The sequence below is a fragment of the Pristis pectinata genome, chromosome 20 (genome assembly GCF_009764475.1).
Source record: "Pristis pectinata isolate sPriPec2 chromosome 20, sPriPec2.1.pri, whole genome shotgun sequence".
In the NCBI taxonomy this organism is placed as follows: domain Eukaryota; kingdom Metazoa; phylum Chordata; class Chondrichthyes; order Rhinopristiformes; family Pristidae; genus Pristis; species Pristis pectinata.
Window position 1 is genome coordinate 11,429,287 of NC_067424.1, and position 16,802 is coordinate 11,446,088.

At 39.3% G+C, this 16,802-nt stretch overlaps 1 protein-coding gene across 3 annotated transcripts in view; it reads left to right on the plus strand.

The window, feature by feature from the left end:
- tmcc2 (transmembrane and coiled-coil domain family 2) overlaps positions 1 to 16,802 on the plus strand; it is a 127,855-nt gene that overhangs the window by 95,058 nt on the left and 15,995 nt on the right. For all 3 annotated transcript variants that reach the window (XR_007957896.1, XM_052034855.1, XM_052034856.1), the window contains 3 exons: positions 3,651 to 3,996; positions 6,554 to 7,142; positions 15,688 to 15,823. Coding sequence is in view for 2 of the 3 variants with exons in the window: in XM_052034855.1 (XP_051890815.1) it covers positions 3,651 to 3,996; positions 6,554 to 7,142; positions 15,688 to 15,823 (1,071 nt within the window). In the remaining variant the exon portion in view is untranslated. The remainder of the gene's footprint in view (positions 1 to 3,650; positions 3,997 to 6,553; positions 7,143 to 15,687; positions 15,824 to 16,802) is intronic.

The following is a 16,802-nucleotide window of genomic DNA, read 5'->3' on the forward strand; positions in this document are numbered from 1 at the left end:
TATGATATCTTTCATATCTTTAGCAGGTCCTAAATCACTTTATAACCAATGAAGTACTTAGAAGTGTAGTCACTGTTCTAAAGCTGAAAAAGAGGCATTCTCCCAGAAACAGTGTTGAGAAAATGACCAAAACATTTTTTGTTTTCACAATATGAATGATAGAAAAAATAGGGGGCTATGTGGGAAGGAAGGGTTAAATAGATCTTAGAGCAGGATAAAATGTCGGCACAACGTTGTGGGCCGAAGAGCCTGTACTGTGCTGTAGTGTTCTATGTTCTAATATTGCTTATGGAATGAATATTGATCAGGGTACAGGGAAAATTCTCCTTTTACTTCCAAATTGTCCCTTAAATATTTGTACACCTGCCTGGAAGACCATATGGGACCTGAGTTTAACATCTCTGAGTGAAGGCTTATAGGAGAAGCAAGGATTACTCGAGCTGGGGAAAGCAAATTGAAATAGCAAATTTGAAATAATGAATTCTCTTGAGATTTATCCTTTCGGGAAGTTGAGTGTCTGAAGAAAAGAGACTTTTTCACTCCTTTATTTGGATTTTCAGCTTGAATTTTCTTGTCCATCGCTAATTGACCACATTTTTGGCTTTGATTTATTCTGCTAATTTATGGTCCTGACCATATTTGATTTCTTTGTATGAAGACTATGTTAAGCAATAGAGAGCTCTCCTTGCCTGCTTTTCTGAGTTGTACAGTTTTGATTTCATCTAAAAAATCTTTAAAGGATTTAGTACAATCTGGTAACTTTAATGACAGTTTTAAGGGGGGAGGTATTGTGATTGATCTCTGCTTTTCTGGGCAAAATCATCCACTACCTGATCACCAGCTTGTAACTTCTGTTCTGACGTGTATAGTTGCAGATGAAGAGATGTGATATCCGCTGCTGTGGTGCAAACCTGTCATCTGGTGTTGTATGGGCTAGTCTTTGACAACAAGAGCCTTTGACTTCAGACAAACAAAAATTGGAGATAGTTCAGTTAAACATATTGAATGGATGCTCTTTGACACATGCAGTAGCTTTGGCAGGTCCATGGTTCTGCATAGTTGTAGTGAGAAAATACACTCAATGTTTCAAGTGGAAAGAGGATCTCACCTTTTAAAGGTGAGGAGTTACTGATGCAATTTATCATGTCTGATTTGAAAAATATTCTGAGTGAAACTTGGTTTTTAGAATTTTGAAGAGGAACTTGTAAAACTGAAGCAGAGGAGATAAGTGATAAGCTGGATAGAACAAGCCGAAAAAAAGCTATTAGAAGTAAAAACAGAAGTTATATTGAAATACTTTGAAATTGTGTAGCAGGCATAAATTACTGAGGAGGCTGCTGAAGCATAAAACATTCATGGGTTTAAACAAATAGATATGTTTCTGTGGGGGGAAAAAAGTGACACAAGAATATATTGAGAAGACAATTCAATAACTAGTGGTATGCGGAAAAAAGGATGAGGCCTTTGAGTTGAATGGCTTGTTTGTTTTCCTTGATTCTTGGCTTGCAACTTCTAAGAACACTAATTGTTTTTAGGCTGTTGTTTCTCTTTCATCTTGTGTATAGAAACCGATTTTTCTCTTGTTATTTTATGCAATCAATTGTTATCTGTTATCTGACCTACATGGTCGTCTCTTTAATTGCCCTCTGAAATTGTCTGGCATGCCACTCAGTTCCAGGGCAGTAAGAAATCAGAAATAAATTTTCCAGTGATGTCTAGATCCTAAAAAATGGAAACCAAATGCTGTGCAACTTTTTTAGCCTATGTATTATTTGTCACATCAATGCATAACAAATGAACAACCAGGTAATCTGTGGTTAGGATCTTGCTCTCTGCAAATTGGAACTCAGCCTGCACATGAAAATATCCAATCAAAAATTATCTGTTGATTGTAAAACAGAAGCAAGCTGCTGGGGGAACTTGGTGGGTCAGGCAGAATCTGTGGAGGCCAAGGGATAATCAACTTTTCAGGTCGAGATTATCCCTTGGCCTCCACAGATGCTGCCTGATTCCACCCCCCGAGTTCCTCCAGCAACTTTTTTTGCTCTAAATTCTGCTTTCTCTTGTGTCTCTTAATCTATTGACTGTCCCGTGCTTTAGATATCCTGAGAACATGATAATATGTTATGTACATGCAAATTCCTTGTGTCTTTGTGCACAACGTTGTATATTCTATTATTTTGCTTGAATTTTGTGATGTCTGAAAGCTGCATTGATTTTACTTTTAACAGCACTCTGGTTCATTATTCTTTAAGGGTCATTGTAATGCCACTCCCTACTTTGTTGCAAGGGGTAGTATAAAGCATGGTTCAGTTAGTCACTGATTTAATAGCTTGCTTCAATATGTGCAATGCTGAGCAATCAAGATTTCAGACCAGAATTTGAATTCTGCATGATTGTCATGGGGAAACTTGAGAAATACTTGATCAATATAAACTAAAAACAATTGAATGAGCAGGAGCTTTCTTGATATATAAAAGACCAAGAGAGACATGGCTAATATTGAGCACCATTTAGGGATAAAATATTGTCTGTGGTACAAGAAGATATAGTTATGACTTGGTAAAGCTCAATTTTAGGACTGAAAAGGGCAGTCCTTCACTCTGAATTGAACAGGGCTTCTCAGACAGTAACAGGCCATTTGACACAGTTAGTCTTTGCTATTGTTCTGCATATAAGCCTCCTCCTACTCTACACCTGTAGTTGTTTCCATTCTTTTCTCCCACGTAGTATTTATCTAGTTATGCCTTGATTGCATCTGTTCACTTCAGCTATTGCAAATGGCAGCATGTTCCAGGTTCTCAATATTCCTTGGATTAAGAAGTTTTGCCTTAATTTGCTAATGCCTAGAATCTTGATATTGAAGGATGAAAGTGGTGGGGGGGGCGGGGGAAGAAAAAACAAATTTGTTTGTAATGATGTAATGAGGATGAGAAGGCCAACTGGCAGCATCAACTTAACTGAATTACTTGTAGAGTAGTTTGCAGGTTCTCATGGCATCGTGTGTGCACATGGGAAATGCTGGAATTTTTGAATCTTAATCAGATTGAAATGTCTAAATTAGCCAGGCTTTGTATTGTACAGTTCCAGAATTTGTATTTGTAAGTTACAGAAACGGGAGAATCATAGGACCAATCTTTGGTTTCTGTGGTGTTAGCTTTGTTTGCCAGTTGAGTACTTTGGGGCACACCACAGCTCAGATTTGTGAGGGGTGAAATAGACCGTTGTGTGTACAGCTAGTTGGGATTCATAATGAATTGGCAGCCTGTTTATACATTGTGTGAATTGGGAACCAGGTTTACATTGTGTGAATTCAGTGGAAAAGAACATAGAGCATGATGTGCAACTGTGTTGCTGTAAGTTCATTTTATGCTGCTTGTGAAGGCCAGTTTAGCTGCATATATTTCTGACTTCAATATATGGAGTGAAATTGGATTTGGATTCGGTTGGACGTGTTGATTTGCTGTAATCTGGAAATTGCATCCATATAGAGATGAGAACAGATTTGGCCTTGGGTGTTAACTAAGCCAGCTCTAGATGTCTTCGGAATTACACTGGTATTTCCAAGGGAGGAAAGGCACAATTTCCTTTGGAAGAAATGAAGAATGTCTTTTACAAATTGTTCTAATTAAGTTTTATTTTCATTGCAGCTTGAAAAAGGAGATGTGAGTACACTGAGCCTGCCAGCAAACACAAGCTATGGGGGCTCAGACACCAATATTAGCCTTGAGGTGCCTGATGGCACCCCAGATCCTCATAAGACAAAAGCCGCCATAGACCATCTTCATCAGAAGATCCTGAAAATCACAGAGCAGATAAAAATTGAGCAGACTGCACGGGATGATAATGTAGCAGAGTACTTGAAGCTGGCAAATAATGCAGACAAACAACAAGCCTCCCGTATCAAGCAAGTCTTTGAGAAGAAGAACCAGAAATCGGCACAGACCATTGCCCAGTTGCACAAGAAGCTAGAACACTACCACAGAAAGCTAAAAGGTAACACCAAGGGTAATTAAATAAGTTTTGATGTATTCTGTTGGTATAGTTCGCTGATTATTGCATGAGCCTAACTACATCATCCCTAGGTAGATCGTCCTGAATATTCAAAAAGGATGAAAATTTAGGAAGAAGTGTTGTGATGTGTACATCAAGTGTGGCTTTAGTGGTTCAGTTTCACTACTGTGTAAACCAATGGTCTCGTGAGCTCAAGGTCCATGGGGGTTGGGGGCGAGGGTTAATAACATAACATTTTAATTTGTTTAGTGCCTTCACAACCGGTTTGAACTGGGTTGAGATAATAGTGTATTTAAAAAAAACTAAGTTATGTCAAGGTGGTGAAAATGGAACATTTGGGATTTCTGACCAAAATTAACCCAAATTAAAAATTCCAGCTCTTTTCATCAGGAAAGGTAGTAACTATTTCTGGTGTTTCATTAAGATGATTTCATCTGAATAAAAGCAAAACCAAAATGCCAAGGATACTTTTGGAAATCTGAAATTAAAGAGGACGTGCTGAAACCTGTTGAATGTGCTTCTAGAATGTTTTCCTGTATTTCACCTAAGCATCCTTTTCAGTTTTTCTCCTTCCCTACCTTAAATGGTGACTCATTGGGGTGTAATCTTGACAATATTTCCATTACCTTGTCAAAATGTGGCCTGGATAATGAGGTTTGTTTGGCTTTTCTAACAGGGACAGGCATAAACTGAGTCAATGCCACCCTTATTTTATGTTTTACAAAAGCATTTCCACGAAAGATCACTTCTTAGCAATTGTGAATTGGAACCCAAGTTGATTTGAATGGCATCCACCTTACGGCAGTAAGACTGTTAACAATCCTTCGCCATAAATCAGTGAGATCACCTAACTCAGTGTAATCCAGAAATTATACCTAGGATATTCTGCTATATCAAATGGTTTTCTTAAAGCTTCTACAACTTCTATGATTTTATTTTCAAATCTATAATGTGCTCTTTTTACGAGATGGTAGCAAAAATGTTTTCTGTTTGATTTAAAGATTGAAATTCAGTTCAGTGGAACGAAACATTTCCAGTCATGGTTTTAGCATTAGTTTTGTTTTCAGCAATACCAGCAATTCTGTGGAAACTGAAAGGGAATTAAATGTGTATGAGTGGTTACATTCCACACCCACAATGAAATGTGTTACAGAGAAATGGAAACTGATACTGTGTAATAAAAGAATTTTAGGGAAATTTTAAAACTCATTCCAGATTCTTTTATATTCCTTGTAATACTGAATTAAAAAAACATGCATTTAAGAATTAGAAAACAACAAAAAAAAAGATATTCTAGAACGATAAACAGTTCACATCCCTGCTGGGTCAAGGAATGGCAGAATATTTGTGGAGGTCAGCAAGTTGGGATTTCACTGTCTGAATGGGAGAATAAAGATTCAGATTTTTTTCGTGATTATCCTTAGGAATCATACCACATTTATGCAGAAATGCTCCTTCGGAGAGAGAGAGATAGCAAGGAAGAGTCCTCTATAATTGGATATATTGATTACGTTATGCAGAAGCAGCATGCTTACAGAGGCCAATTGGTATTTGCATCCATGCTTGTCTGAATTTGCAGTGCTCCACCAGCAGTGATTAAGTGACACTGAAAAATACTTGTGACTGCTGGGACTCTGACCGCCTTTAATATGTAGTTAGTCGAAATCTATTTGTCACTTTAAATATAAAAGAAATATTGGATTACGGGGAATTTCAATGTTCAAATTCACTTCAGTATTTTATCTTGTAGCAAAACTAGCTAATCATTATTCAAGTAATCTGTCATTTAAAATGTATGAATCCAATGCTGTAGAACCTAAAGGGATTACATCCTCACTGGGATATCTCCCTCACCCACCTCACGGAGAAAAGCCACAGAGCAGAAGGTCTGAACTTTAATGTAGTCTGTGCAGAATATGGGTTAAAACAACAGCTGGGATGCCACAGTTTGTATTTGAGCTAAAGATGATAACTTCAAGTCATGTTACTATTCATTCTTGGTATCGACTATTCTCCACCACCCTGTACCCGTGTGTGGTTTTCAGCCGAGGATACCAGATATCTTCATAATTTCAGAATGGATATAAAATGAGTACTTGAATGGGACATTGGATGGATGAATGTTTGCTATCCCATCCCCTGCACTAAATTAATGGGCAATATCTCAACTTTAATGCAATACAATACTTTTGTGTCATTGTTCTTCCCCATGCTGTAAAAATCTGCTCAGTAGTCTGAATAGTTTAAATTATATCAATAATTTAAAATGGGTTATCAACTGTGTTTTGATTTTGGGGAGGTATGAATGTATGTCAGATGCTTCTTTGACATGTTAATTTGAACTTTCAAGTGCCGTTTAGAGAGTAGGATTGGTAATGCCTGAGAACAGGTTGCCTTAGTGTCTTTCTAGAGTGTTGTTGAGCACTTGAAGATATATAAGAAGGCAAGACAATATGTATCTCCATTTGACAGTTAAAAAAGCTTAAATCATAAATGTTGCTTTCTATATAATGTACATTTTAAAAATTAACTTTTACAGAGATAGAACAAAATGGCCTTTCGAGGCAGCCAAAGGATGTTCTGCGGGACATGCAGCAAGGTCTGAAGGATGTGGGTGCCAACGTCAGAGCTGGAATCAGTGGATTTGGCGGAGGTGTGGTGGAAGGTGTGAAGGGAGGTTTGTCTGGCCTTTCTCAAGTCACTCACACAGCTGTAGTTTCCAAACCAAGGGAGTTTGCAAGCCTGATACGAAACAAGTTTGGCAGCGCTGACAACATTGCCCATTTGAAAGACACGTTAGATGAGTCACACCAGGAGGAGGCCACCAGGACTCTAAGTGGCAGTGCTACATTGGTGTCAAGCCCCAAGTACGGAAGTGAGGATGAATGTTCCAGTGCAACCTCTGGCTCTGCAGGTGGCAGTAACTCTGGGGCAGGAGCTGGAGGCATGGGGAGTCCAAAATCAAATACATTGGACAGTCATCATAACAATTTTGATACTATCCTGGATGAACTTCGTGAAATTAAAGATGGTCAGTCTCATTTGGAGGATGCAATGGAAGATTTGAAAGGACAGCTACAAAGAGACTATGCCTATATGACGCAGTGTTTGCAGGAAGAACGATACAGGTATCTGGCTTATACTATTATTATCTTGGTTTGAGTACAAGAGAAATGGGTATCTTCATGAGTTATAATCTGGCATGAGTATCTTCATGAGTTATCATGAGTATCTTCATGCCCCAGAAAGATTTCTTATCCTTTTTTCTGACTACTCCCCTCAGTATACTTGCATAAAAAATAAGGTTTATGTCCCAAAATGAAGATACTGTACCTGTGTGAGTATGCTCATTCCTGTATTGCATTCACTACAACATTAGTACTTCCAGTTTACACTGATAGCTATGAAATGATATACTCTGTGATGAAATATTCTTTGTTTTAAGGTCAGTAGACACTCTCTAGGATGATGACTGTGCTCAATGGTAATATGATGACCTTGTGATCACTCCGGTATGATGAAAAGATGGATTATGTTCTTGTATTTGAAGAACCCCTTTCACTACATAATCAATTTAGCACACATTTTGTTTCTAAGGTGCACCAGGGCTACCTGGGATGTCTCTCTGATGGGGCTATACTTCTGCTACACTTGTGCTACATTTAGCATAAACATTAGCTGGGAGAGAAGAAGGATTATCCAAGGCTTCCTCTCATGATTATTATCCAGTGGCTTCTGCTGAATCATGTAAATACATGGGTATCAGCTGAAGACAGATCAGCTTCAGCAAAGATGCCCTCTGGTTTCAAGGAGTCAATCTGAATGTAAGCCATTGTCATTGTGTGATGGATTGACTGGTGTATAAGACCCATACATCAAACAAGAAGATAAAGTGCAAAATCTTATCTAGGATTTTGCAGTCTATGATGTTCACATAAAACTGTTAACGTTGTACCATGAGGTGGCAGTATAGTTCTTGACTTGGCTGCTGCCCTGATGTTTCTGGTTGCATTGATGTAGAAGAAAACCTAACAAAAGATGGATGAAAGCAACTTTAGTAAGATACTGAGTTTACCTAAGCTGTACCCTACGTGCACACACACCTTGTTTCTCTGACTGTTCTCTTAGCCCAACCAAGGAATGACCATGGTCCTTCACAGTGCTATAAAGTCACAAAAGCCCTATAGAATACAGAGATCTGTACTGTACTGTTCAAAAACAAAACATGTCAGGTGGAATGCATTGTGGCATGAACTAGTCTAGTTGAATTTTAAAAAACTAAACTGTTCTCCAGCCACAAACCACTGGAGTAGCCCATTAAAGTTATCTATTGAAAATTACATTTACAAACTATTGCAATATGTCCAGTGAATGTGATTTGAAAAAATGTGAATTTAAGGCAGCTGCATGGAACAGGAAAATTGTGTTGTTCTCAAATAGAAGTAAGGCACTGGAGCAAACTAAGGGGAGACCAAAGGAAGCAAACTTGAAGGAAAATGGGACACTATCCCATGGAAATCCATTTAGAGTTCAACTAAGGTTTCCATTTGTGACTCCTAAAAGTTCGGTTTGTCCTTGCAGATCTTCTCGTTGGTGTACAAAATCATGATAGGTTTAGAATGAAGCAGTTCCTCTTCATTTACCCTATTAGCAGATGGTTCGAGAAGCATGGTGGACAGATTCAAAATGATGAGTACAAGGCATGAAATGTAAAGAAAAGCTTAATTATGTAGAAAGTGGTTATGAGCTGGAGTTCACTGCCTATGAGGGTGGTAGGAACAGAGTCAATCGGGACATGTTGAAGGGGAATTGTGTTGGCACACGAGGGACATTTTCAGGTCTGCAGGGGAAGATTTGGTGACTGTACACAAATTGGTTGCTGTACATGTATTCTTTGGTGCAAATGGCTATTTTTCTCTTTATAATTCAGGGATGTTTGTTGGGAGAAGGGGGAGATTGCGGTGAGACAAGGAAGTGCAGATTGTGCAGGAAGGGGAACTGGGTGATCAAGTTGTCAGTTTTGTTATACCTTGAAATGGCTGATGGTGGAGTGCTCACCATGGATTTTCACAGCACCATTTGTGCCACCATGATTTTCATCAGCTGTTTCATGTGTTGCACCTGTTGATGTACATTACAAACCAAATGAGCACATAATAAACCTATTTTTATAGTTCCATACTTTAATAGCATAAATTCTATTTGGGTTCATGAAGTGTCTAGTGAACCAAATTGTCAAATTTTCTTTATTCCAGAACAACAATTTGCACCCATTCTGGACCCACTCTTTATTTCTAAACCTCTCACTACCCCCACCCCACATTTTTATTTTCCCTTTCATCACCATCACTTCATTTAATCACTCCTGCTCTCACTTTCTTTTTGCTTCCTTTCCCTATTAATCGTTTGCTCTTCCACATCGAACATTTCCAGTTTCAGTAGAAGGTCAACGACACCAAATGTGTTCCATTTTTCTCTCCTGCATGTCAATTGGTCTGCTGAAGGCACATTTTGATTCTATAATTATATTTTGATTTCTCTTGTATATCTTCTGCATGGCTCATTAATCCATCCATTCTGTGTCACACCTTAGGGTTGATAAATCCCTAGGGCCAGATGAGATCTATCCAAGGATGTAATGGGAAGCACGGGAGGAGATGGTTGAGGCCCCTGATGGAGACTTTTGCATCTTCATTAGCTATTGGTGAGATACCAGAAGGAGGTTAGCTAATGTTCTTCCTTAAGAAGAGTAGCAGGGATAAGCCAGGTAACTACAAGCTGGTGAGCCTTGCACCAATAGCAGGGAAGTTAGTGGAGAAAATTCTCAAGGATGGGATTCATTTGGAAAAGTGAGGTCTGATCAGGGATCGTCAACACTGCTTGGTGTGGGGGGAAATCCTTCAATTTGATTGTTTTTTGAGGAGGTGACTGAGGATTATTGAAGGCAGGGCAATTGTCAGTATGGAGTTTAGCAAGAAATTTGGCAAGGTCCTGTGTGGTAGATTGTCCAGAAGGTTAGGTACATGGGGTTCAAGGCAAGCTGGCTGATTAGATGCAAAATTAGTTTGGTGATAAATTATTAAATTGGTTTATTATTGTCACACGTACCAAGGTACGGTGGAAAAACTTGTCTTGCACACTGTTCATACAGATCAATTCATTACACAGTGCATTGAAATAATATAAGGTAAAACAATAACAGAATGCAGAATAAAGTGTTACAGCTACAGAGAAAGTGCAGTACAGATAGACAATAAGGTGCAAGGTCATAACTAGGTAAATTGTGTGGTCAAAAGCCCATCTTATACTGTGGAACCATTCAATAGTCCTGAGCTGTCCTTGAGCCTGGTGGTACATGCTTTCAGGCCTTCGTATCTTCTGCCAGATGGAAGGGGGAAGAAGAGAGAATGGTCGGGGTGGGTGGGGGCTTCAATTATCTTGGCTGCTTTACTGAGGCAATGAAGTATAGACTGAGTCCGTGGAGGGAAGGCTGGTTTTTGTGATGTGCTGGGATGTGTCCACGACTCACTGCGGTTTCTTGTGGTCACAGGCAGAGCAGTTGTCGTACCAAGCCGTGACGCATCCAGATAGGATGCTTCCTATGGTGCATCAATAAAAATTGGTGAGGGTCAAAGGGGACATGCCAAATTTCTTTAGCCTCATGAGGAAGTAGAGGTGTGGGTGTGCTTTCTTGGCCGTGGCACCTCTGGTTGGACCAGGACAGGCTATTGGTGATGTTCAGACTATTGGTGAAAAGAGGCAGAAGGTGGTGATGGGAGGATGTTTTGGTGATTGGAAGACCAGGGGTGTACCGCAGGGATTGGCACTGGGTCCCTTGTTTTTTTGTGATTATACTAATGACTTGGATAAGAATGTAGGAGGAATGATTAGTAAGTTTATGGATGACACCAAAGTTGGTAATGGTGTTGATAGCAAGGAATGTTGTTTAAGGATTCAGCAGGATACAAATCAGATGGTAAGTTGGGCAGAGCATTGGTAGATGGAATTTAATCCAGACAAATGTGAAGTAATGCACTTTGGAAACACATTCTGGTAGGGCATATCGAGGAAATTGCGGGGGCCTTGGGAGCATTGATGTACGGAGAGACCTTGGGTGCAAGTCCATAGCTCGCTGAAAGTGGCATCACTAGGGTGGTGAAAAGGGTTTTGGTATGTTTACCTTCACAGGCTGAGTCATAGAGTATAAGGGTTGGGATGTCATGATGCAGCTGCACAAGACATTGGTTAGACCACACTTGGCATTCTGGTTGCTGACTACGGGAAGGATGTAGTAAAAGTACAGAGGAGATTCACCAGGATGTTGCCTGGAATAGAGAGTAGTAATTATAAGGAGATATTGGACAGGCTGGGTTTATTCTCACTGGAATGTGGGAGGCTGTGGGGTGACCTTTTAGAAGTTTATAAAATTATGGGAGGCATAGATAAGTTGGATGGTCACAGTCTTTTTTCCCAGGATAGGGGAGTCTAGAATTAGAGGACACAAGTTAGAGTGAGAAGGGAGAAATTTAAAGGAGACCTGAGGGGGTAAATTTTTCACCCAGAGCGAGGTGGATATCTGGAACGAGCTGCCAGAGGATGTGATCGAGGCAAATACAATTATGTTTAAAAAGCATTTGGGCAGGTATTGCATGGGAAAGGAGAAGAGGGGTACAGGCCTAATGCAGGCCCATGGGATTAGTGTAGATGGACATCATGGTTGGCGTGAACGAGGTAGGCTTAAAGGGCCCATTTCTTGCTGTATGATTCTATGAATATAAAAGCTGGGATGTTACGTTGTAACTTTACAAAACATTGGTTAGGCTGCACTTGGAGTATTGTGTTCACACTACAGGAAGGATGTGGTTGCATTGGAGACAGTGCAAAGGTGATTCACCAGAAGGTTGCCTGGATTGGAGGGATTTAGATGTGGGCTGAGTTTCTTTTCCCTGAAGCAAAGGTGGCTGAGGGGTGACCTGATAAAGGTACGTAAAATTATCAGAAGTATAAATAGGGCAGATGGAATCTTTATCCCATGATAGGGTTATCAAAAGCAAGAGGGCATGGGTTTAAGGTGAGAGGAAGGAATTTTAAAGCAGAGAGTTTACACAGAGAGTGATTGATATGTGGAGGTGGTGGAATCATATGCGAGCACTACATTTGACATGTGGCACTTGAATAGGCAAGGAAGAAAAGGATACGGACTTAATATGGGCAAAGGAATTTGTGTCGACGGGCAAATTGGGCATGGTGAGCCAACTGCCTGTCTCTGTGCTGTATGACTCTGACCTAACCATTGACCTAATTTTAGTCAAATAAGCTACTTGGACAGATTTGCATCAACCTATTAGCTCATGCAAAGTTTCTAATTTTAATAAAACCTACATCAGCTGTAAATTTGTGAGAAGTTAAGATCGCTTGAGTTTCTATTGTCAAAGAACACCTGAGGCCCACACCCAAATTGTAATTTGCAGCAGTTCCCCTATCTGATGCTTCCCATACTAGATAATTAAAAATATTATTCATTGCTTAAATTAATATAAGTATATAATGGTGTCATTTTGTCGATGACCAGTCCAAGACAGTTTATGGTTGTTGTGTACAGTGCCAGAGTGGATGTTACTGTTTATTAAATGTTATACAATCTTCTATTCCATAGCCACCTCCTTCAAACCCCTAGGATACAGGATGTAAGGCCCTGGAAATTTATCAGCTTTCAGTCCCTTTAATTTCTCCAGTATTTTTAGTTTGACTAATGTAAATTTAATTCAGGTTCTCATTCACAATGGTCCTGCTGTTTTCCACTACATCCAGGAGGTTTTGTATTTCAACTTCAGTGAAGACGAGCACAGTTTAATTTCTCTGCCATTTCCTTATTCCTCAATATAATTTATCCTGTCTCCATCTATAGGGGGCCCACATTAATTTTTGCTATTCAGTTGACACATCCATAGAAGGTCCTGCAATCAATGTTTACGTTTCTTTCCATTTCTTCATCAATTTCTTTGTCCTACCTTGCTGAAATCTAAAATTTTCCCAGTGGCCAGACTTTCTGCTGTTTTCGGCAACATTGGCAACATTATAATTTTGATCTAGTGCTATCTTGGCTAACCTCTCTCATTAGCCATACATTTTCTAAGGTTTCTATGCCTGAAAGCTAACTTCTGTTTATTCTTTAAATGTCAGTCATCGCTTGTTTACTATCATACCTCTTAATGTCCTTTCTAATTCTGCTTCAGCCAACACCTGTCTCGTACCTGCTTAATTTGCTTGGTTTAGGTTTAAGAACCGGTTTTGAAATGAAACTAAATCACTAAGATTTTCCATAATTTCTATCATTTTCTGATTATTTTTCCTTTAAGGCCCATTAATCTCAATGCCTAATATATAAAATAGCTTCTTACCTCACTGGTTCCTAACCATACTAATCCAGTAAACCATCTCTTTTATACACGTCATTAATTCATCCCATGTACCGTTACTGCTAATTTGGCCCAAACTTATGGTTGTTTTTAACAATCTTTCCCTGCTTTTACTCAAATTGGTGGTGTACTCTTGTGTTTGCAGGCTTTGTTCTTTCCTGATGTTCTCAGTTTATCCATTCTCTTTCTGTACTCTCTGACTCATTTCTACCATCCCCCACCCCTGCCATCTCACCACCTCACTCCTCTGCAACCTTCCCGCGCTCCCTGACAGTTTGGTGGTAAGCCTTATTTGCAACTCTGGTTATTTGCTTGGACATTGGTCCCAGGCTGATTCTAATGAAGTCTTGTCAATGGATCAGCTTCCTCTTTTCCCACTATTGGTATGCGAATCGAAACCTATTTCTTCCAAACATTTTTTTGCGCCATGCAAAAAGATATTTGATCTTATTTACCTTGTGTCAATTTGCCTGTGGCTCAGGTAGTAATTCAGATCCTGTTATCTTTGGTCAGTTTTTTGATTAGACCCTACCTTCTGATACCTTTTCAGCAGATCCTCCTCCTTTGCCCTGTCTTTGTTGGTTCACACATATGCCATGACACCTGGGTTTCTTTCCTTCCTCTCCATGTTCCCCTCTAGCCTCAAGGAGAAGTCCTTAACCTTGGCAGGCAACACAGCCTTTGAGATTCACAAACACAGCTACAGGGACCATTATCAGTACTCCTCACTATACTGTTTTATGTCTTTGCTATATTCCTTTTGGCTCCCCTAACTTGAATGCCTCCCTGTACTGCGCTGCTGTGATCAGTTTGCTCATTCTCCCTGCAGTCTCTGCTCTCATCCAGCTGGAAGAATTGACGTACCTCTTGGATGATTTCAAGTGCAGAGGCTTTTCCAACACTGTCTTCTGGATCTCCATACCTGCCTTGCACAGCTACACCCAATTGTCCCTGTTGACTGACCAATCCTGCTGTACTTAAAGGGATGTAACTGCTTCTTGGAACCATTTCACCTTGATACATTGCAGTACCTCAGTCTCAGACTTCAAACTGAAGTTTCTTGAGCTGTGGAGATGTTCTTCATGGATCACAGTGGTTTCCATTAGCTTCCATTTTAATGCATGCCCTGCCCTGCCATGCCTCCCTTAATTTGTGTATTATATTTAAAAATATAAAAGTGCAACAAAATCCCTTGCTCATCAATGTCCACATTGCATAGACACTGCACTCGCTGGACAATGCATGCTGTGCCTCAGCAGAACCAACGGATTTCTATTCCCTGGTCCCATATGTTTTGAGTCATCTAGAAGATTAGGAAAAAGTAACTGTACAATTAGATTAACCAAATAGGTATTTAAAACAAATTTATCTCTTACTTGTGTCCGTGTTCTGAAGGCACTGCATGCTTTTCTCTCTATTTGTTATTAATCTTGAGGCTGAAATGAATAAGTAATTTGCTATTCATTCTTTCCTATTCATGTTTGTACTTAATAATTTAGATCTTTGACTCTTTAAACAATAAAGTTAACTTCAACAGTGGAATAACGTAGTCTAATACAGCATACCTCCTAGTTTACTGGAAATGTGTTATTCTAAATCAATACAGGATATTTCCTGAAACATTAATTACTGATTGCTACATTTGAAGAAATGCTTCCTGTTATCAATCCTAAACATAACATGCCATAACTTTTACTTTGGTCCAGAAGTTGTTGTATGCTATGTTGGCGCTGGAAGCGTGGCGACACTTGCGGGCTGCCCCCAGAACACTCTACGCAAAAGATGCATTTCACTGTGTGTTTCGATGTACATGTGACTAGTAAAGAAATCTTGTCTTGTATTTGAGAACCTTTTCCCCACATTTAATTATCTTGTATACTTTTATAAGTTACTCTCAGATTTGCCCTTTTTCAACATTGGGTCCAATCATTTCTTGCATATTTCCATCCTCTTGACACTATTGATCTTTGTTCTCGGACTAAACAATAAGTGGTGTGTAGTGAGCATGTTTCAATTCATATAGGACAGTCAGTGGCCATGCATAGGAATGAATTGAGTTCATAATTTGTCCCAGGCCATATTTTACAATTGCAAGAACTAAACTACTTGAAATTGTCATATACTCTTCTGATCTGATTTTCCATCATGCCATGCATTGAAATTTCAACTGAGACCAATTTAAGAACACTGATTGTTGGGTTGTCCAGGGAGAACATAGGTTGATTGCATTAATAATTTTGAACTTTTTGTCCAGGTATGAGCGTCTGGAGGAGCAGTTGAATGATCTGACAGAGCTTCATCAAAATGAAATGTCTAATTTGAAACAGGAACTTGCCAGTATGGAGGAAAAAGTGGCTTACCAGTCAGATGAGAGAGCCAGAGATATCCAGGTACATCCTCTAAGAAATGGACTGTTGGTTGGTGAATATGTCTGCAATTTCCCTTATTGGAGGTTTTAACCACTTTTCAAATGGTGAGGCTCTTCCTAGCAGAAATAGAGTTCACATTGTTCATCAGATAACCCCAAGCCAATTTTAAAGTAGTCTATTGCATGGCATTAATTAGAGCACATACCTCCTGATCTCATTGTTTGCTTTTCCCTCCCCATGTATGTAGATCAATTGTAGTAGTTTTGAGGTTCTCCTGAATATATCACTTCAGAACCTATTTCACCATCTCTCTCAAAATCCATGGGTCTTTGATGGATTTTGACAGTAAAGCTCATAGATGTTTTTTTTTGAAGAATCACACTTAAAATGTGATTCTTTAATGTGGGACAATATTATTTAATACGATTAAATCATTCATTCCCTTTTCTTTCAGAACTGTGTGCAAGCAGCAGAAATAGGACCAGGAATAAGCCACATGGCACTCAGTCTTGCTCTGCCATTTGACAAGATTCTGCTGATTTTCTGCCTTAGCTTGCCTTTCCAACTAACCTCTATAATTTTGATCCGTCGTGATCCCAAATATCTGCTGATTTTCGTGTTAAATTTACTTAGTGACAGAAATGCACTGAGAAGAATTCCAAAGATTCAATACACTGAGCGAAGAAATTCCTCAGTCCAGCATGACTGAACCCTTATCCTACAGCGAAGAAAAATACCTTTCAGTTTGTATCCTGTAAAGCCCTTTCAGAATCATGTATATTTCAGTGATATCACCTTACATTTTTCTGAACTCCAGAGGAAATGGGGCCCATTCTAATCAATTGTAGAACAGCCATCTCATCCCAAAAATCAATATTGTAAACCACTTTGTAATACTAATGACAGGCCTGTTCTCTCAATACATCATGTGTTTGGACATGGAATGAAAAGCCTTTTGTTGAAATTTTAGTAAGACCAGTTGCCATAATCTATATATAAA